Here is a 19,861-nt window from a genome sequence, read left to right as displayed (position 1 = left end):
CAGCCTCTGCCTGTCATCTCACTGCATCTCTGTCCCCAACCACCCAGCCTCTGGACCCCGCCTCAGACTTGCTCCCCTCCTCATCCGCTGCCTGTGTCTCCCCCCTCAGCTGCTGGCTGGTGTGGCGTCCGAGCTTAGGAGCCTTCTACATCCCGGTGGCTTTGATTCTGCTGATCACCTGGATCTATTTCCTGTGTGCGGGGCTGCGCCTGAGGGGTCCCCTGGCACAGAGCCCCAAGGGGGTCGCGAGCAGGGCCTCCCTGGACCAAGGGGAGGAGCTGAGGGGTCCCACCAGGCTCAGGAGCAGCGGGCCCCTCCTGAGTGACTCTGGGTCCCTTCTGGCCGCAGGGAGCGCGGGAGTGGCGACGCCTGGGCCCCCGGAGGATGGGGACGGCCTCTATTCCCCGGGCGTCCAGCTGGGCGCGCTGGTGACCACGCACTTCCTGTACCTGGCCATGTGGGCCTGCGGGGCGCTGGCCGTGTCGCAGCGCTGGCTGCCCCGCGTGGTGTGCAGCTGCCTGTACGGGGCGGCGGCCTCGGCCCTGGGCCTCTTCGTCTTCGCCCACCACTGCGCCCGGCGCAGGGACGTCCGGGCGTCCTGGCGCGCCTGCTGCCCCCCGGCCCCAGCCCCGCGCGCCTCCCCCCAGGCCGTGCCCGCGGCCCCCGACGACGGCTCCCCCGTGTTCGGGGAGGGGCCCCCCTCCCTGAAGTCGTCCCCGAGCGGCAGCAGCGGCCACGCGCCGCCGCCCCCGGGGCCCTGCAAGCTCACCAACCTGCAGCTGGCCCAGAGCCAGGCCTGCGAGGCGGGGGCGGCCCGCGGGGAGGGCGAGCCGGAGCCCGCGGGCGCCCGCGGCGGCCTGGCCCCCCGGCACCCCAACAACCTGCCCCACGGGCGCCGCGCGCACAAGAGCCGAGCCAAGGGGCACCGGGCCGGGGAGGCGGGCGGCAAGAACCGGCTCCGGGCGCTGCGCGGGGGCGCGGCGGCGGCGGCCGGGGCCGGGGCGGCCGAGCTGCCGTCCAGCGAGAGCGGCAGCCTGCACACCAGCCCGTCCGACAGCCGCCCGGGCAGCAGCCGCCACAGCCCGGCCGCCGGCGCCGCGCCCGAGGCCGAGCCCGCGCTCACGCCGTCCGACGGCGGCAGCGACACGAGCGCCGCGCCCGCCCCGGAGGCAGCCCGGCCGGGCCAGCGCCGCAGCGACAGCCGCGACAGCCTCCGGGGCGCGGCGCCCGACAAGGAGAGCAAGCGCCGCTCCTACCCGCTCCACGCCGCCAGCCTCAACGGCGCCCCCCGGGGCGGCAAGTTCGAGGACGCCACCACCCCGACGGGCGCCGAGGCGGCGGGGGGCGGCTGCATGAAGACGGGCCTCTGGAAGAGCGAGACCACCGTCTAGGGGGACGGGGGGGGGCACTTTAGGGCAGGCTGGCCCCGCGCGGACTTGTCCCCCTGGCTTCGCGGGGGGGTTCCCCAAGGACGTCTATGGGCACCCCATAGGTGAGGGCTGCGCCTGGGCCCGCTAGCCTCAGTCCCAGGCTGGGGAAAGGACGGCGGACGCCTGCGCTGCTAAGAGGGCCTCCCTCCCTCGGGGGTAGCGACAGACAATCCCAGGGCCGCTGGCAGGACCCATGTCTGCCCCGGCCCAGGCTAGCCTGAGCCGTCCAGGGTCAGGAAGGTCCTGTCAGTCTGTGGATTGCTGAGAGCTGGACGGGCCAGCAAGCCCAGGTGGGCTCTTCCTATGGTGCCCGCCGCATGTTGCCCACCCGCCTCTCTGGAGGTGTCGGCCCCTCCTGGAAAACTCAGGGGGGGGGGAGGGGCTTGGGAACAAGGTTCCCTCACCGCCCTCCTCTGAAGCGGGCCTCTGTGCCTAGCTTCTAGGGCCTCTCTCCCCACCCAGTGCTTGGCTAACTGGGGAGCCAGCCTAGCGGATATGCCAGGTGACCAGGACCCATTGGAGGTGACAAGGTGCTACTTCTCAGACTATGCAAGAGGTGGAGGTGGGGCAGTGTGGAGGTCAGCTTGGGGGGTCAAGGAGGAGGGCAGGGGCCCCATTAGGGAGCGAGTGTACAAACACCACGCAGCAGCAGGCCTCTGGGGTGGGACTTGGAAGACACAGCTAACCCCGCCTGGGGATAATGTGAGGGGAGTAGAGAGAGTGCTTAGGTTTGGGGCTGAAGTTAGCCATGCCTTCAACCTAGTCCTACACACAATGCTCTGAAGAGGGGCTCCACCACAAGGCTGCAAGTGGTGTTGAAATTGTACTTACCAGTCAATCACAGGACCTGGGTCTCAGCCTCCCAAGAGGGGGCAGGCTAAGGAAGATACTTCCCTGCCCCCCTGAGGTCACATGGAGGAACCCTTCCAATCATTTGACCTCTAGCCTCCTCTAAGGGAGAAACTTCCAAAACATCGAAAACATTTTCCTGCCACACCCAAGCCCAGGCCAAATCCTCCCGGGTGGTGGGCAGGGTCCCTACAGCTCCCTGGGGCCTGCACCCCCACTTTCAAACACCAGCATTCCTACGCCTCCGCCCCCCCCAACCTAAAAAGCAACCACCAGCCTTTTACTACAGGACCCAGTGGAAGTGGAGGGACCCAGAGGCCTCATGAAGAGCATTGTGAAAATGAGGCCTGGCCCGGGTCCCCTCCCAGTCCCCATGTCACCCAGCCTGATCACCAGGGTGAAGGGAGACACAAGGAGGAAAGGAAACCCGCATTCCTTGGGATGGATCCTGTTATTTATGCTTGCTGCACAGACAATATTAGACAGGAGAAAGAAAAAAAAAAAAAGCTTTGTATTATTCTTCCACATATGCTGGCTGCTGTTTACATACCCTGCCAATGCCTTAGCACTGGAGAGCTTTTTGCAATACGCTGGGGAAAGGGGAGGGAGGGGATAAAAAGTGCCAAAGAAAACATGTTTTTAAAAGCTCGGGTTTTATACAATAGAATGTTTTCTAGCAGATGCCTCTTGTTTTAATATATTAAAATGTTGCAAAGCCCTTTGAGCTCTAACCTCAGTCCACCCACAGTCCTTTTGTTATGAGGTAGAAGAACTCATGAACCATACACATTAACCCACCAACACCTAGGACACAGGGCCAAGAGTTGCCCAGTTCCTGCCCTCTGAGGGCTGATACCATTGGAAATGCCATCATGTACTGAGAGAAGACAGGTGAGTTTTCTGCTTGTGAGGTAAAGGGCAGGAGAATGCAGAAGGGAGCTAACATGTCAGCCTTTACTCTGAGTGCTTTACACATGTTCCTTCGCCTTCTCTACATCTCATTATGCACATTTATAGTTGCAAAACACGCCCCCAGTGTCCAGCTAGGAAGTAACCTATTATAGCTGCAAATCCGAAACTATCTGACACTGGTAGCTTTTGCTTTCTACTGTATTTCTCAGGAGAGAAAATAACACAGCTACTTAAAACAAACAAAACAAAAAAAGAATTAGCTTCTATCTACAGCTCTGTTGTAGATATTCCTTCAGCTCCACACCAGTAGGGAGGCCCCAAGAGCCCTTTTGGTTTATCCAGTTCAGACCGGAGCAGAAGGGAGCCCAACATCTAAGAGGAAAGCCATCCCACAGACTGTGAACATACACAAGCTGCTCTCTGGCACTAAAGGATGGAACCCTCTCCAACCCAGGGGTTCCTACAGCCTTTCTCATTTCTACTCCAGGACCTGGGCTCTAATGACCCGCAGAGGCAATACCTAAGGACTTGCACACATTTATTTCTCTGGACAGGGCAGGCCTATCATCAAGCTGCTGTCAGAATGAAGTGACTCCTGCTCCACCAAACCCAAAGTGCATCACGGGGGGTTAGGACTACTTGTGGCAGCCCGTTTGGCAGCTTGGGCTCTCTGAAAGTCCCTCACTTCCTGCGGGGTCCGCAAATACTGCTCTATCTCACTGTCAGAAATGTCCTCATCTCCGGTGACCGTGGAGGCAGGGGGAGTGGGGCAGACCCGCTTTGGGGGCTTCAACATGCAGGGTGGGAGGAGAAGGGCAGGACTAGCTGGCCGCTTCCCCTTGGGTAAATCAGAGGAGCCATTCCCCACTTCCTCTTGTCCCTGTCCCCGTCCCCACAGCTCCTCCGCCGGGGCCTCCACCCCAGACGGCCCTTCTCGGAAGGCTTTGCGGATCAGAGTGTGGCGGTGCTGCAGCAGGTCACTGATGTGCTTCACCACAGACCGTTTGTCAAGTTTCAGAACCTGCAGCCAGGCCAGCTGCTCAGCCATCCGCAGCAGCACAGCCAGCAGTTCCTGGAGGCGGGAGGAAGCAGGGTAGGGCAGGTCCACATTTGCCAATTTACAAAATCGGGCCAGGGAGCATGTCAGACGAGCTGAGGGCTGCAGCGACTGCCAAGCCAGGAAAGCAGCAGCGGTGATGACAGGCAAGGGATGCCGCCCGGTCACCAGCCACGTCTCATCCGCCAGCTCCACCAACTGCAGTGTTCGTGACAGCATCTTCTCTTTGTCTTCCATGAATTTGGCTGGCATCGACGGGGAGGCTTGGAAAAGTTTGAAGCTGAAATAATCAAAATGAGGGTCGTGTCTCAATGCCCATGGGGAAGAACAGTCTGCTAAGGATGGGCAAGCTGTTCTAGCTCCTTGGGAACACTCAAGCTTGCTGGCAGCAAGTTTCCTACGGATACTGAGAGAAGATGGGTGACTTTTCTGCTTGTGTGGTGAAGGGCAGGAGAATGCAGAAGGGAGCTAACATGTCAGCATTTATTCTGAGTGCTTTACACGTGTTCTTTTACCTTCTCTACACCTCATTATGCACATTTATAGTTGCATAATGTATCCAGCTAGGAAGTTTGCAACCAAGCTGCAAACCCAAAACTATCTGACACCGATAACCTGTTTTCTACTACATTTCTCAGGAGAGAAAATAACACAGCTACTTAAAACAAACAAACAAACAAAAATTAGCTTCTATCTACAGCTCTGTTGTCTCCTAATATTCCTTCAGCTGCATTTCCAGTTGATCCACACAGGCCACACATGTGACTGGTGCAACCCAAGAGGCCTGTGCCAAGTCTAATTCCTACTTTTCTACATCAGTAGGTTGCTGTGCGGGCAAAAAGATTTGAAATTATAGCATTCTAGAGATATAAAATGGGATTAGTACTAGGCACAGGACAGGGAGAACAGATTTTTTCCCCACATTTTTTTAGATGGGCTTTCGTCAAAAAGAGATAGCCAAAGGTAAAAGGATTCATGTCTAAGGACCCATCCCATCCCATCCCCATAACTCCCCCACTAGGCAGGTACCTGCTACAGTAGGTCTTCACCAGGTCTGCCAAGCACAGAGATGGCACATCCAGCCCCAGGAGCTTCACTATCTGCATGTAGGTGCCAGAAAACATATCCAAATCTGCATACAACAGGGTGCAGATGGTCCCCATGGTCAGGGGCCAGTTATGCTGCCTGCAGGTGATTAAGACACAGCACCCAACCAACACCTCCTTCTTCTGCACCCTGGCAGCCCGAATGCCAGGGTGCTGGTATGCCTTTTGGTAGTAGGCAACTGCTGTGTCCTCAAAAGTTGATGGCAACTGCAGAACTCGACAGAGATCTCTCACACGGCGGAGACCTAGGAAAACCCACATCAAGAGTTAGAGGTCAATTTCTGCTAAACTTGCCTCCGATACAAGACGCACTACTAGCCCTGGATAGTAAACCACAAGGTCATGGGTTCGATTCCTACCAGGGCACTTGCAGAGGCAACCAATCAATTTTTCTCTCTCTTCCTTTCCCATAAATATATATATATATATATATATATATATATATATATATATATATATATATATATAATCTTTTTACAATGACAGGATAGACAGCTGGTGCGACTTCCAAAGACATAAAGAAATTCATGGAAAGGAGTCACATTTTAGCCCACCATTTTTTGGAGTCTGGTTTGATTCTGGGCCAAGCCAGCGTTCGATCTGGATTCCTCAAACATATCCCTCAAACCTACACGGATTTGCTACCTCTCCTAGAACCACCCCCATCCTTTATTTCTAATCATCATTTTCTTCTATTCTGTCTTACATGATAAAGTTGAAATCAGGAAAAACAAGCACATGGGCTGGACCATCAGGAGAATTTTCTTGAAAGCCACTGTGTCATGAAAGGTTTGTTCTCACCTCGTTGCTGACTGCGACTAACTTGTTCATTTTCCCCTGTGCTTCTCGAATATGCTACTTCTGTAAAAACAAAAACAAAACAAAACAAGGTTAGCCTTTATTCACCAGACCCCTGCCCTCCTACCACACAAAGCCAGGGGGCAAAATTCCAATCATTAGGCATCTATTCTGCCTTACATGATAAAGTGCCAGGGGAATCTTGGATTCTCTCTCCTCTCTTTCTCATCCTCACCTGAGGATATTTTTCTATTGATTTTGAGAGAGAGTTGAAGAGAGAGAGAAAGTACGTGAGAAACATCAATGTGAGAGAAACATATTAAAGGTCCATCTGGTTTTCTATGTCCACAGGCACTATCACATACACAAAGATTGAGGAAGATCGGGACTACACTAACGCAGTTCCAAGTGTTCCCAACTTTTCAGAAATTTCAGTACAAGTTTGTACCCTCCCATACACCCAATCCAGACCATTTTCCTGGCTGCAGATTTTGAGGGCTGCCTGCTCAGGAACTTGGCAAGCAAAGGAAGAAAAAGACGTTTTACCAGTTAGTACTAAAAACGACTTCAGGTGCTGTATGCGTAAAGCGTTGACCTACAACATTCCCACCACGACCAGACTGGGTACCGGGAGTAGAAGCTTGTTTCTCTTTTTTTCATTTATTGTACCTATCAGACATTGTCCTAGATAATTACAGACTGTTGCTGTTCCTTGTGATTAAGCCCCGATGCTAGAAAAACACAGGTGAAAGGCAGTCCCTAACATCTCGCAACTCCCTCCTGCACTTTGGGTCGTTTTCTCTCGTATTTAAATGCGTACGAGATAGAGAACGGACGGGAGGTAAGAGGAATCGGGCTTCAGTCCTTCCGCTGCCCCAGGCTGCACCCACAACTCTGCCCGAACGGCACAGGTACCTCGGAGGTTGACCTCGTCGCTGAAAGTGGTGGTGAGAACTCCCTCGGTGACTACACAGCCGCAGTCAGAGCACACCAGCTGGCTCTGCGAATAATGCGCGTCTTCCACCAGCTCCGCGGAGCCGCAGTCCGGGCAGCGGCCCCCGCCCGGCATCTCACCCTCTGCCCGGCGCCGCGGGCGCCGTCGGATCTCCAACCGAAGGTCTGCTACAGCAACCGTGTACTAAGAGGGGAACTTTCTAAGGAATGCACCTTCCTTTTCCGGTCAGCGGTGTTTGGGTAGCTCTCTTGGCTCTGCGACTGCACGCCACTTCCGGTCCGTTTCTTTGTGGAGTCGAGTGGAAACGTAAGCAAGGAGAGGAAGTTCCTGGAGTAAACTGTGTCGTTGGGCTCCCAGCCGTCAGTAGTTGGTTTGAGGCAAGTCAGAAGGGGGTTGAATTTGGGTAAACATTCTGCCTACATGAACATACATAACAAGCAAGCAATTGTTATCCTCAAACAACTCTCCTTTCTAAAGTGCCTGGGGAATCTTGGATTCTCCATTTCTCCTCTCTCTCGCTCTCGCTCTCGCTCTCTTTCTCATCCTCACCTGAGGATATTTTTTCTATTGATTTTGAGAGAGAGTTGAAGAGAGAGGGAAAGAACGTGATAAACATCAATGTGAGAGAAACACATCGATTGGTTGCCTCCTGCATGCACCCTGACCAGGGCCAGGGCGGAAAGGAACCTGCAACCCAACCAAGATACGTGCCCTTGACTGGAATTGAACCCAGGACCCTGCTATCTACAGGACAACGCTCTATTCAGTGAGCCAAACTGGCTAGGGTTCCATTTCTCTTTGGAAACAACTGTTGATTCTGGCTATAGAATAATGTGCCTAAAGGGAAGAGTAGTGTAGTGAGAGAGTAGGAAATTGTGTTCTATGTTCTAGAGCTGCTTTCCCAAGCAAGTTGTTCTTCTTTGTAGTCAGTTTGTCTCAACTGTAGAACGAGGGAGTAGAATTAAAATCCAGAGTGGCAAACTCAAATGCTTTCAAAGGCTAGGCAAGGAATGTCTCAGGGAGTTGGAGTGAAAGAATATGGAGTAGTGTGGACTCTGATGAACTGGGGAGTTCAAGAAAATTCAGATGTTTTTAAAAGTTTGAGCTTTAAGCCCAGCCAGTGTGGCTCAGTGGTTGGAGGTTCTATGCACCGAAGGGTCACTGATCCCATTCCTAGTCAGGGCTGTCAGGACACATACCAGTTATGGATTTGATTCCAGTCAGGGCACAGGTAGGAGGCAATCAATCAATGTGTTGTTGTTGTTGTTGTTGTTTTTCTCTTTCTCCTCTTTTCCTCTCTCTCTCTGGAAAGGAACATACTCTCAGGTAAGGGTTTGTAGGTTTGTTTGTTTTTTAAGCTTGAGCTTTAAGATTCTTCAAGCTTCTGGCTCCAAAATTCTTAGCTTGGTATAGTATACATCAGCAATTTCCAACCTTTTTTATCTCATGGCACACAAAGTAATTACCAAAATTCTGCAGCACACCCAAAAGTAGATTATAATTTTGCCAATCTGACAAAAAATAAATGTAATTTTGATTAATTCACTCTGGACAGCTATTGTGTTGGCTGTTGTCATTTTTTAATTTGACAATCTAAAGGCAAAAAGGCCAGTGCCCCTCACTAAATAGTCAGGTATTGCTCACAACTGGCACACTGGTTGAAAAATTGCTGGCATAGATCAAAGAATCTTGAACAAAATTTTCGTATGAGTAAATCTTAATTGCACTCTAAAATTAACTATTTTAATGCTTGGAAGTTTTAGAACCAGTTGTGTCTGAAAAATAAGAAAGTTGAATCAAATGACAAGTATAACCAGGGCCTGTTCTAATGACTCCAAAAAAGTAGATGAGTGTCACCATAACAAGTGTGGAGAATTTCTTTTTCTCAGGCTGACAATGCAGAGTTCCAGTAAGGCCTCTTGCAGTTTTAAGGGAGGCCTCTGTACATTCTAGAAGCTGTTGTGGGCTCAATTTCAACCTTGCAGAATGAACTCATCCCTTCCCACTGAGAACAGAAATCACTGAGTGGCTCCTGTGCAGAATGAATTAAAAGGTAAGGGTGTCGCCAAGACTGGTTTGGCTCAGTGGATAGAGCATCGGCCTGCAGACTGAAGGGTCCTGGGTTTGATTCCCGTCAAGGGCATCTACCTTGGTTTCGGGCACATCCCCAGCCGGGGGTATGCAGGAGGCAGCTGATCGATGATTCTCTCTCATCAATGTTTCTAACTTTCCTTCCCTCTCCCTTCCTCTCTGTAAAAAAATCAATTAAAAAATATATATTTTTTAAAAAGGTAAGGGTGTCTTGTCAGCCCCTTAATAAATGATATTCCCTTGAGGAATGAGATACAGATTACTGCAGCCTTCTTTAGAAGATCAGTAAATTATTATGAATCCTAGAGCTGAAGTTTTTCAAAAGAAAAATGGTGCCTCGTAGTCTGAAGAGTCAAATCTACATAATGACATGTATCCAGTGAATCCTTATACAGAGCAGTTGAGCCTCAAAAATAAAGGGGTCTCATCGGACAGAACTACAGGTTCTTTTGAAAAAGCTATAGTCAGTGATCAGATAGAGAAAGCTTCCTCTATACCCAATGAAACTGTGAGTTCCCTGGACTGCAATGCAGAGCAAGGGCATATATGACAAAAAAGACTGCATGTTGTGAGCAATACCTGACCAAGCATCAGCCTATGGCTTTCCAAATCCCCTCTCTCCTAGACTTCCCCACTAGTGTGATGTATGTAATGAGGACTTATTTCTGGTTGGCCAGTAGATATATATAGAGACATGCTTGTAAGCCCATGTGCACGCGCGCGCGCGCACACACACACACACACACACACACCTCTCAGAATTTCTGAATCAGTTTTAGACAGTACAGTCGACATTCTTACTGAGGAGGGAAACATGTTCCTAAAAATAACATAATTGGCACTGAGAGTAGTCCTCACATTGTCATACAAGACCAGCATAAGACTCCTCTCCTCCCTAATTTTGTGCAGATCTTGGACATAACAGCATTTTTAGGAGTGGGGTTTTTTACAGTTGTGTACCCATGACAGAAGTTTTAAAATTCTACTTTCCCGCACGTGACTCATAGTAAAGTGGAAGAGCTGTTTTATGACCCTCCAACTAAACTGTGAGGGGTGGAGGGGTGATTTTCTTTCCAGTCACAGGTGTGTGTGATGGCATGGGAGAGCCTGGGCCTCAGACACTAACAGGCTGGGAGGTGGCCGGGACCAGGCCAGAAGATGGCGCACTCTACTAAGACGTATAAGTCTGGGATTCTGCACTTTCCCAAGAAGAAATCGATTTATTTAGGACATGTGTTTGCCTTCCTCTGGGAAATCAGGACAGATACGTCACCCTTGGGGCCCTCCCCACTGTTACAAATACGTCTAAGAGTTACCGTCATTCAATAAGAGCAAGTATCTGTTTAACAGATGTTCCTCAAACCCTTCTCCCCTACCCCCCATCTGTGAAACTGGAGCCATGTTTCTTATCACATGGTACCTGACACACAGGCTTTTAGAATGCTGAATGCCCACAATGGGCAGATTTTGAGCAGAAAGCTACTGTGGAGGAAATGCTTTTGGAAAGGCCAACCAGGCCAGGTTCAGGTGGGAAACACTGACCTTATGCCAGAGCTGTTTTTAGAGAGGAGACCAGAGTGGAAGGCATCGATGGTGTGGGACCCGGGGGAAGCTCTCCACCAGCCTCCCTTGGTGAGAGGTGTGCGTTCTTGTTAGTTGTTTACCTGTCAGACTTCCCTTGTGATTGCAAGTCTCTGAGGACCTGACCTGGCTTCTTCATCCCTGTGTCCTAGGAACACCTCCTAAAGCGAGGGCTAGCACTCAGTTAAGGGCTGTTCAATGCCTGTCAGGAGCAACACACAGACTTTCTCAGAGGCATGATGTTCCAATCCAGAGCAAGGAGCCAGGGGGAGTTGGGCAGCCTCACCCCTGGGCTCCTCCCAGCTCCGTTGACTGAAATGTCACTCTACACCAGTTTCACTCTGAGCCCGGAGGACGCTCTCTTCTCCCTCCCACAGAGCCTGGCAGTGGCTCAGGCCTGCGATCCTTCCTGGCAGGGTTTCCTTCCCACCACCTCGGCTCTGCAGTGGACACTCACGCTTCTCCGGCACTCACAGGGGACAGCCACAGCATGCAGCATCGCCAGGGCTTTATCCTGGTGCCAAATAACCTTCCTCACTCATATTCCCTTTTCCCCTTTGCATTATTTATTCTGTGACCCCCAAAACCCTTCCCTCACCTGGGATGAAGATTAATGTTTTCAGTTTCTCAAACTCCTAAGAACATAGGCATGTGATCACTCTAAGGAGGTGGGCACAGGCCCATATCACTGCACAGACCGAGGGCACAGACACCAGTCACCTTACCTGGAACTGCCCTCCTCAGGGAGCCTGTATGTAGCCTCACTTTGAGGTATATGGTCTCCCTTATCCCTGCCAGCTTCAGCCCTCCAGGATTCCAAGTGAATCTCAACAGTATCTGCATGGCTCCCAAGTGATCGTGGGTGAGGGGTCAGGAAACTTTTTCCATAAAGGGCCAACTAGCAAATATTTAGGTTTGGCAGACATGGAAGTCTCTGTTGCAATGACTCTAAGCTGCTGTTGTAACATGGAAATGGTCATAGATAAGGATGTAAACAAATGAGCATGACTGTATTCCAAAGAAACTGTGGACACTGAAATTTGAATTCCATGTAATTTTCATGTAGCTTCATTTTAATTTTTTAAAATCATTAAAAAATATATATAAATAACCAGTATTCAGCATTGTGTTGTTGACTGTGGTTATGACTCTCTGTGCTTTAGATATCTAATAATTATTTAAGTTGGAAAAAAAAAAAAGTAAAAATCATTCTTGGCTTGATGGCTGCACAAAAACAGGAAATAGGCCATATTTGCTGTGCCTCCCCGCCCCCGTTCCACACCTCCAGGTCAGACACAGGCGTCCCAGTTCTTTCTGAACCACTCACTGTCTGACCCGTGGCAAACAAAGTTCTGATGCCTCTCTAGGACTCATCTGCATAATGGAGATCTTATCTTCCTTGATGAGAATTAGAGACAGCAGCGTTGGTGCCTAGGGAACAGAAGGAACTCAGTACATGGGCCTTCCTTTTGCAGTCGAGTTTCAGCCTGAAGTGAGCACTTGATATGCAAGGACAGAGCAGCTTTCTCTCCTCCCTGAGAGAGCCTATCACTGTGAACTAGGTGCCTATTCCCTGGGCTCAGGATCCACGTGTCCGTGTGAAACAGCTGGACGTAAAAAGGCTAAGTGAGGACATTCTCCCTCAGGAGACTTTGTGGCTTTGGAATACGCTGGCCCCACCGAGCTCAAGGAAGCCAGTTTTGAATGTGGAGTGACAGCTCCTGTCCTCCCAGGGAGGGAAAGACTGCTGGTTGCAAACGATGTTAACAGATGAGAAGCCTCAGGCATGGGATCCATTTGCTCAGAGACTAGGTTCCAGGGCTAAGGGAGCCCATGCTGCTGGCACCTTGGCTAAGGCTAAAGAGTGGTAACACCACCCTGTAAGTGACAGTTTTCCATGAGGGTGGGAGACAGGATGCCCCCTCGCCACAGCAAATCCTCATCTGGTTCACAGGTGGCTGTGATGATGACCTGAGCAGGCAGTGATCCGGAAGTGACCTAGATCATTGCAGTTGCTGCAGCTCTTCTGTGGTGAGTGGTTAGCTGGGCCGATTCTCCCTCGGAATCACTATCGGTCCTTGTTGCAGATTCTCTAAAGGCATGCCGAAATGTTCTGAACAGTCTGTACTGCGTGTTCTCATCTTCATTTAAAAATGTATCTATTTGTATGAGGGGGAAATGCTGGGACAACCAATCAAAATAACAGTGTTACCTCTTGGTAGGTAATTTAGGATTTCTCTCTCCCCCCTCAGCTCCCCAAGAATGAGCATGTATAGCTTTACTTAGAGAAATCTACAGACCAAGTGGGTGGCTAGGGGGTGGCTGTGCTTAGTGATCAGTGGCAACTCAGTAAATGGGCCTTCCTTTTGCAGTCAAGGTTTAGCCTGAAGTGAGCTCATGATATGCAAGGACAGAAGCAGCTTTCTCTCCCTCTGTGAGAACCTAAGGTCCCTGCAGCAGGCCAAGATGAGGGGTGTGTCATAGAGAAGGGATCAAAGATGCCCCATTCCCTGGACCAGAAAGGGCATTGGGACCCCTGGGCACCAGGCAAGGTGGCGGCAATAGGAATCCAGGTGAGAGATTCTCAGAGGGTGAGAAACACTGGTCACACCCACCCCCCCACCCCCGCCCCAAGGGAAGTTGGCCAAGAAGACAGAAGACATTTTTATTGTACCCCTACGAAACCACAGACACAAATCTTTGAAAGTAGTACCATTTTATTTAGTGTTGTAGGAAATTTTACCAACAAAATCAGAAAAATTCAAAATTCCCAAAGTAACAAAGCAGAAAATAACTCTATAATCCAAAAACACTGGGCAATCCTTCAAGAGTCGGAGGGAAGAAGAGGTCAGGTTTGTAGCTCACATAATAGATATCGAGAAACCGCAGGGTTGAGGTTGGCATGGATACTAGGAGATTATGTTCTCCACCTAAGACAATTAATCTTTTAGCTTTGAGGGATTATTTATTTGTAGTTCTAAAAAAATGAAAATAGAAAGTCAACTGGGAGAGGGATCCAGTGAGGAAAGATCCTGCATAATTTAACATTAAGTTATTGCCTCTGGCCTTCAATACAGTATGCGGCTGAGTGTCATGGATCTTTCTCCTTGGTGTCCTTTTGAGCTCCCACTGTTAGCAAACCTGGAATCACACACATGTATCACACTGGTTCATGCATACGTGCACACACCCTTCCACTCAGGTCAACAGCTGTTCCACATGGCAAAGGGCAGACTTGCTTGCTTCCCCAGTCTGCTACCATGATGAAGTTAACACGCAGGAATAAAAGAGAAGGGCAGGACACCTGTCAAAGTCCAAGGAATGAGATGATATGAAACAACCGAGCAAAGAACTGACATCTTACTCCTGGAGCTGACCTCCAGTTGAAATTCATTGCAAGGTGTTAGCTTTTAATCGGACGCTTCCCTAAAGTACTGACTGTTCTTTCGAGGCAGCTAGGCAAGGCCAAGAAGGCAGCTGCCCCTGCTTCTCCTCCTCCCAAGACCCGTCAGGTAGGTTAGCATTCACAGCAGCTAGAGGCAGGTGCCATTCCCATATAGATGGGCACAGGCCTTCAGACATGTGCCAGGGATAGGAGTCCAGCGTGCCAACTCCCCACTGCCCTGCTAATGGCTCAGAGCAGGCTAAAGCTTTTCTTAGATAAATTCTCCCTCCAAGTAGAGTCCTCAAGGACAGTCATTAACTAGTGGCCTTCAGGCTATCTACTTTTGAGAAGTACAGGAATGCTATCCATTGCATTTTTTCCCCCAGCAGTGGTAGAAACCAGACACCCTTGAAGTGAACTGTCCTTCATTCTCCAGAGTTCCCAAGTGGCATATCAGAGCCCAGGAATTCACTCCTCCACCCGGCGTCCCGCTCAAACACTGACCATGATACATACTGAGGTCCTAACAGCAACCTCCAAGCCAGCCCCTCCTGAACGGTGCAGGTCTCCACACCAGCCCTTCAGAGGAGAAACCATTCAGAACTCACCTGTTTCTCCCCCCCCCCCCCTTTCCAGGGCACTTGGGTTATCACAGTCAAAACACATTTATATCAAGTAAAAAAACAAGTCGTGGAACAAATATATACATGTACATTTTCAGAGTTCAAGTGAATATACAGTTCTCTTTGTAGGTATGTACATCAATGTCATAGCACTACAAAAATGCAAGGCATCTGAGAAGTTTACAGCGGTCCCCAGTACTGGAGGAGAGTATTAAATAAAATAGCTATAGGTAGTTAAAAACTAATCGAGTAAATCAAGTTACAGTATCATCCTTCAGATTAAAGTGCTCCAGTAGAACTAAGATTGCAGCAGACATGATCCCGAAAAGGGATTCTGCTGCCAGCAATCTTGCCTCTTCACCTCAATATAACAGGAACATACGAAGAAGAGATCCCCAATTTAATACCGGCCTGTATTGCCACCCCTGCCCACCCCATTGGCCGGGGATATTCCTCCCCTAGGAGAGAGGTCAAGATCTAGCGAGATTCTGTCACAACCAGAGGGAGAAAAAAAAAAAATGAGTAATACAGAAACATTCTAATTGCAATATTAGGTTACTAACAATAATATTACCTGAAGAATTTGAATTGGTACTATTAATTAAGATTAAGAGCTCTAGGTGGTTTGGTTCAGAGGCTAGAGCAACTGCCCCAAGACTGAAGGGTCCCGGGTTCAATTCCAGTCAAGGGCACGTACCTCAGTTGCAGGTTCCCCTGCCCTAGTGGGGGTATGTGCAGGAGGCAACCAATCCAAGTATCTCTCTCACCTCCCCCCCCCCCCCAATCTGTCTAAACAAAAAAAAAGGAAAAATACCCTCAGATGAGGATTAATAACATCAACAAAATAAAGATTAATACCGGGCAAGTGACCTAATTTTTAAATACATGTGTGTTAATCTAGTTTTTAAAATAAGCAAGTCCAAAATAAGTATTATTTTCTTGCTCTATACCATTTTTTAACAAGGGGGCAAATGATAGGAAGAACTGCCAGGGAAAGCAAGGCACAAGGCACAGGAATCCTACTAAGACCATCCCATATCTGGTGAGACTGTTTTAATAAGGCCTGGGTCACCCAATTCCTTATCAAGGCCCCGACCAGGCCAACCTAGCCAGCAGGAATCCTGCTATTATGGGAGGAGAGACTTGGACCAACCTCCCCTGCTGAGTGCCAAGTGACTCTCAGTCCCCTGCTCATACATTTTAAGGCTAGAGTGTAGTGGAAGTGATGTTTAGAAAAGGCAACTTGTTAAAAATCTAAAAGGCACACTCAGAGGCTTTCCCTAAACTCCTCTGCTCTGGTCAAAGCAGGACCAAGTCTAAGAAGCCCAGGAGGCTGATGTAGTATCAAAATTTAACCTCTGCAGCCAAGCAGACACCTGAGCTACTCAAAAGCTATAAAAGTATGTGTAACGCAGCACCTTCTCATTTCACCCCGAGCGTTCATGACTTGGGGATACGTATTTTAGAATCTCGACATCAAAGACAGGAAACCCCAATGTTAAAATACATCAATAGCCCTGGTGCCACTTGACTCTCTGGACCAGGATCAGATCTTATGACCATGTCTTTCAGGGCATAAAATATTCACACCATAAGGCACAGTGGCATTTAAATATAAGACCCTGGGAACGTACAGTGAAGGACTCATTGTAATAAGTAACCTGGCTTCAATTGGCAGAACTGACTCTTGCCAGATAACACACAAGGGAGACGGATGGTGACTTGGAGCCCGAGGCTGGTTATCAGGCACACGGAGTCCTTGACCTCAGGAGGAAGTGGAAACAAACTCACAAAAAAAAGTCTCAGTGTTGCAGGCTGGCCGTTCACATCTTCCCTGCCTTCCTGCCAACCTGAGCCGGGACCCGGAGGATGTTGGGGGTTTCTTCCATGACCCTAACGAGCAGGTTGTCGATGTAGTCCTCCAGCTCTCGAACCTGGAACTCCTTCTTGTTTATTGTTTCCTTCTGTTTGAGGACCAGCTGAATCAGCTCATCGTGGGTGAGCTGTGCATAGGCAAAAGCAGGGTCCGAGGGGGTGTATTTCTTTGGAGAGGAAAGAAGAGGGGGAAAAGACAAAGTCATCAGAGAAGTCTAAATAGCTTAAAAAAAAAAAATACAAAAGAGGGGCTCAATGACGGTAACCGGAGGCTCCGGAGGTCGCGATCAGAGGGTACAATGTGCTCTAGGACCCGGACAAACAGGAAACCACTGCTGTGCAGGTGATTGGATACATTTCAAGATGGAGTGACATCTGAACCAGACCTTGGAGATTAATTATCATTAACTTCCTCCCCCAAGTGACAGGATTTTGTTTTTAATTATAAAAGGAATATCTGTTCATCATGGAGTCAGGGGAAAAAATATTACCTATAAGTCCAATGCATAACACTTGGGTCTCTTTCTTTTTTTTCTTTTTTCAAATATATTTTTATTGATTTCAGAGAGAAAGGGAGAGGGAGATAGAAACATCCATGATGAGAGAGAATCATAGGTCAGCTGTCCCCTGCATGCCCCCCTACTGGGGACCAAGCACCCAACCCGGGCATGTGCCCTAACCAGGAATTGAACCATGACCTCCTGGTTCATAGGTTGATGCTCAACCACTGAGCCACGCTGGCCGGGCCCTAGTCCTTTTGATGAAGTGGAAAAGAACCAAATTCTAACTCTGTATTAGCTTACTTTTGATCTCTACATTTATTTCCTTAATTGAATTTATTATTCAGGGAAGTGTATGCTGGGCCTTCATTCTGAGGGGTTTTAAAAGACTGGGCATTTTCAGGATGTCTTAGGGGAGGATGAAATAGAATTATCTTTCCTATTTTTCCTTGGATTCTTTATGGTGTGCTTTACAACTTTAACATCATACAGAATATAGTGTTTTGGAGGTTTTTTTTAAATATATTTTTATTGATTTCAGAGAGGGAGAGAGAGGGTGAGAGAGAGCCCACAATCTTGGCATGTGCCCCTGACAGGAATTGAACCAGGGACTCTTCAGTCCCCAGGCCAATGCTCTATCCATTGAGCCAAACCATCTAGAGTCAAGATATAGTTTTATAGCTTCTTTAAACTGTTATTTTGTGAGCCTTTTCCCATCATTAGATTTTAGCAAAAATTGCTTTTTTAATGGATGCTTAAAATTCCATCATATTTTAACCATCTCTCTCCCTGAGTACTTAGGTTGTTTTCAATTTTCGCAATTATATAGTAACATTTTAATTAAAATACATTAACATAAATCTTCGTTTACATTGCCAAATATTTCCTTAATAAAAATGCGTGAAATTAAAAAGGCATACACACTTAAGGTATTTCATACAAACTGTCAAATAGTTATTCAATTTAAATTTTGTATTCCAAAGGGATAAGGACTTTGAAATCATTAGAAGATTCTAGGATTGTGATGACTTAAAAAAAATTATAGAACAATTCAACATTTCAGAAGGTGAGCATCGGCCATGAAGAGGAAGAGGTGCAAAGAAAATATCCATTAATTCAAGAAATAACAGTGCCCATTGTCACATATTTCCTCTTAGGATCTTACACTGGATTTCCCCCCCCCCACCTCCCGCACAGTTGCAATAATAATGATGTATATTCAAATTGTGTCCAACTTTTTCCATATAACAGGACAGATGATTTCTGAGTGCAGTTGGCTGTATTATTTTAAAATGGACGTGCCAAAGCCACCTGAGTAAACAATACACACCTAGGCATAAATCATCTATAAAGGATGGAGGCCCCAAGAAAAATACCTTCTCCACCCCCCAACCCATCCAGTATGATTCAGCAAGCCTTTCATAACTTTAGCTATGCAATTTCTTCCTCTAACCTCTCTCTTACTCTGCAGCATTCCAAAGAGTAGTTCTTATTTATAAGCATTGTTTATGCTTTAGCACAAAGCATCCATTATATGGCCAGCCAACAGCAGTCTCCAGGAAACTTTCCATATTTACTCCGACTAGCTACTAGGTATGGTCCAGGACTGAGAGCTTTGCCGCCGGCAGGCAGAGGGACAGCAGTGGGGCTTACAAATCATGAGCAAGCCAGGCAGCAGTTTGCCTTTGTTTTAAGGCAGAAGTTATTCTCTCTGTCAGGGCCAGGAGATAAGCCCCTGGTTAAACAAGCTTTGAAGAGTAAATAAAATGAGAGCCAAGGGTCTTTCGCACTAACTTCCTGAATGCTAGGTGCTGTTTCTCTTTGGAGCCAAGCTGCATTCCACAGTAAAAGGAAGAGGGGATGGGAGGCCACCACATGGCTCTAGTTCTCATGACCCTTTTACGCTGTTCTTTTGCCCAGTTTCCTGGTAAATATTGTTAACTCCAGGAAGACAAGTGCTGCCTCTTCTACACAAGCACAGAACCCAGCCCAGCGAAGCTGCTCAGGTTATGATACGTTTTTAGGCTAGGGCTAACACATTGAAGGTAGGTACACAGTTCTGGCTGCAGCTGGGGATTTCGAGAGAAGGCAAGATGGCCAGAAGATGGTGACTTGTTTTCAGGCACAATTCATTATTGACCTGAAACTCCGCTCTCCAGCTTCAGTGAGCCGTTAGCCTAGCTCCTGGTGGCATAGGTACAATGCGGTCAGAGGCAGCAACCACCACCCAGCACTTTAAAAACGTTTCCAGGAGGGAAGGAGTCGTGAGCAAAAAGTTTTACTTTAAAAAAACACAAAAACTGCACTGGACAGTTTTGCTTAGTGGTTAGTGTTGGCCCGTGAATAGGATTCAGGGTTCCATTCCCAGTCAAGAGCACGTATCTCAGTTGCAAGTCAATCCCTGGCCTCAGTTGGGATGAGACGGGGAGGCAACCAATCGATGTGCCTGTCTCACATCGATGTTTCTTTCTCTGTCTCTCTCCCTCTCACCTTTTCTCCCTCCCTTGCTCTCTTTCACTCCCTCTAAAAATCAATGGAGAAAATATCCTTGGGTGAGGATAAACAAAAAAAGAAAATAAATAAACTTTATTTTCACCAACTACAGTCCTCAAGAGTCGTTTAGAAAATTCCTCTCCACATATCTGAAACACATCCTTGCCCACGACTGGTCCTCACTCACTCAGTATATTGCTCTCCTC

General features: G+C 48.7%; 3 protein-coding genes across 8 annotated transcripts in view; 1 reads left to right on the top strand and 2 right to left on the bottom strand.

The window, feature by feature from the left end:
* The window catches only part of ADGRA2 (adhesion G protein-coupled receptor A2), a 34,520-nt gene extending 31,510 nt beyond the window's left edge, over positions 1-3,010 (top strand). Inside the window, exon 19 of the mRNA XM_036458879.2 lies at positions 110-3,010. Coding sequence (XP_036314772.1) covers positions 110-1,391 — 1,282 coding nt within the window. The 3' untranslated portion in view covers positions 1,392-3,010. The remainder of the gene's footprint in view (positions 1-109) is intronic.
* A 236-nt stretch (positions 3,011-3,246) lies between these two features.
* Positions 3,247-7,522, bottom strand: BRF2 (BRF2 RNA polymerase III transcription initiation factor subunit). Of its 4 annotated transcripts, XM_045588883.1 has the most exons (5): positions 7,068-7,188; positions 6,518-6,665; positions 6,061-6,215; positions 5,278-5,599; positions 3,247-4,654 (listed from the first exon to the last, which is right to left on the bottom strand). In XM_045588883.1, exons 3-5 carry the CDS (start codon positions 6,104-6,106, stop codon positions 3,811-3,813), a joined length of 1,212 nt encoding a protein of 403 aa, XP_045444839.1. In that variant the 5' UTR covers positions 6,107-6,215; positions 6,518-6,665; positions 7,068-7,188; the 3' UTR covers positions 3,247-3,810. The 4 variants fall into 4 exon arrangements, with proteins under 4 accessions (XP_045444839.1, XP_036314776.1, XP_036314777.1 ...); XM_036458883.2 differs by lacking the exon at positions 6,518-6,665 and having other exon boundaries at positions 6,156-6,215; positions 7,068-7,522; XM_036458884.2 differs by lacking the exon at positions 6,518-6,665 and having other exon boundaries at positions 3,247-4,528; positions 6,156-6,215; positions 7,068-7,522.
* Positions 7,523-13,476: 5,954 nt separating this feature from the next.
* RAB11FIP1 (RAB11 family interacting protein 1) overlaps positions 13,477-19,861 on the bottom strand; it is a 29,828-nt gene continuing 23,443 nt past the window's right edge. For 2 of the 3 annotated variants that reach the window (XM_036458880.2, XM_036458882.2), the window contains one exon: positions 16,254-16,829. In XM_036458880.2, coding sequence (XP_036314773.1) covers positions 16,611-16,829 — 219 coding nt within the window. In that variant the 3' untranslated portion in view covers positions 16,254-16,610. Of the gene's footprint in view, positions 13,757-16,253; positions 16,830-19,861 lie in introns of those variants that run through there. The other variant, XM_036458881.2, reaches the window with a different exon arrangement.

The sequence above is a fragment of the Pipistrellus kuhlii genome, unplaced genomic scaffold, assembly GCF_014108245.1.
Source record: "Pipistrellus kuhlii isolate mPipKuh1 unplaced genomic scaffold, mPipKuh1.p scaffold_m20_p_3, whole genome shotgun sequence".
In the NCBI taxonomy this organism is placed as follows: domain Eukaryota; kingdom Metazoa; phylum Chordata; class Mammalia; order Chiroptera; family Vespertilionidae; genus Pipistrellus; species Pipistrellus kuhlii.
The sequence above is the reverse complement of the archived record's forward strand: the minus strand, read 5'-3'. Positions and strand labels throughout refer to the sequence as shown.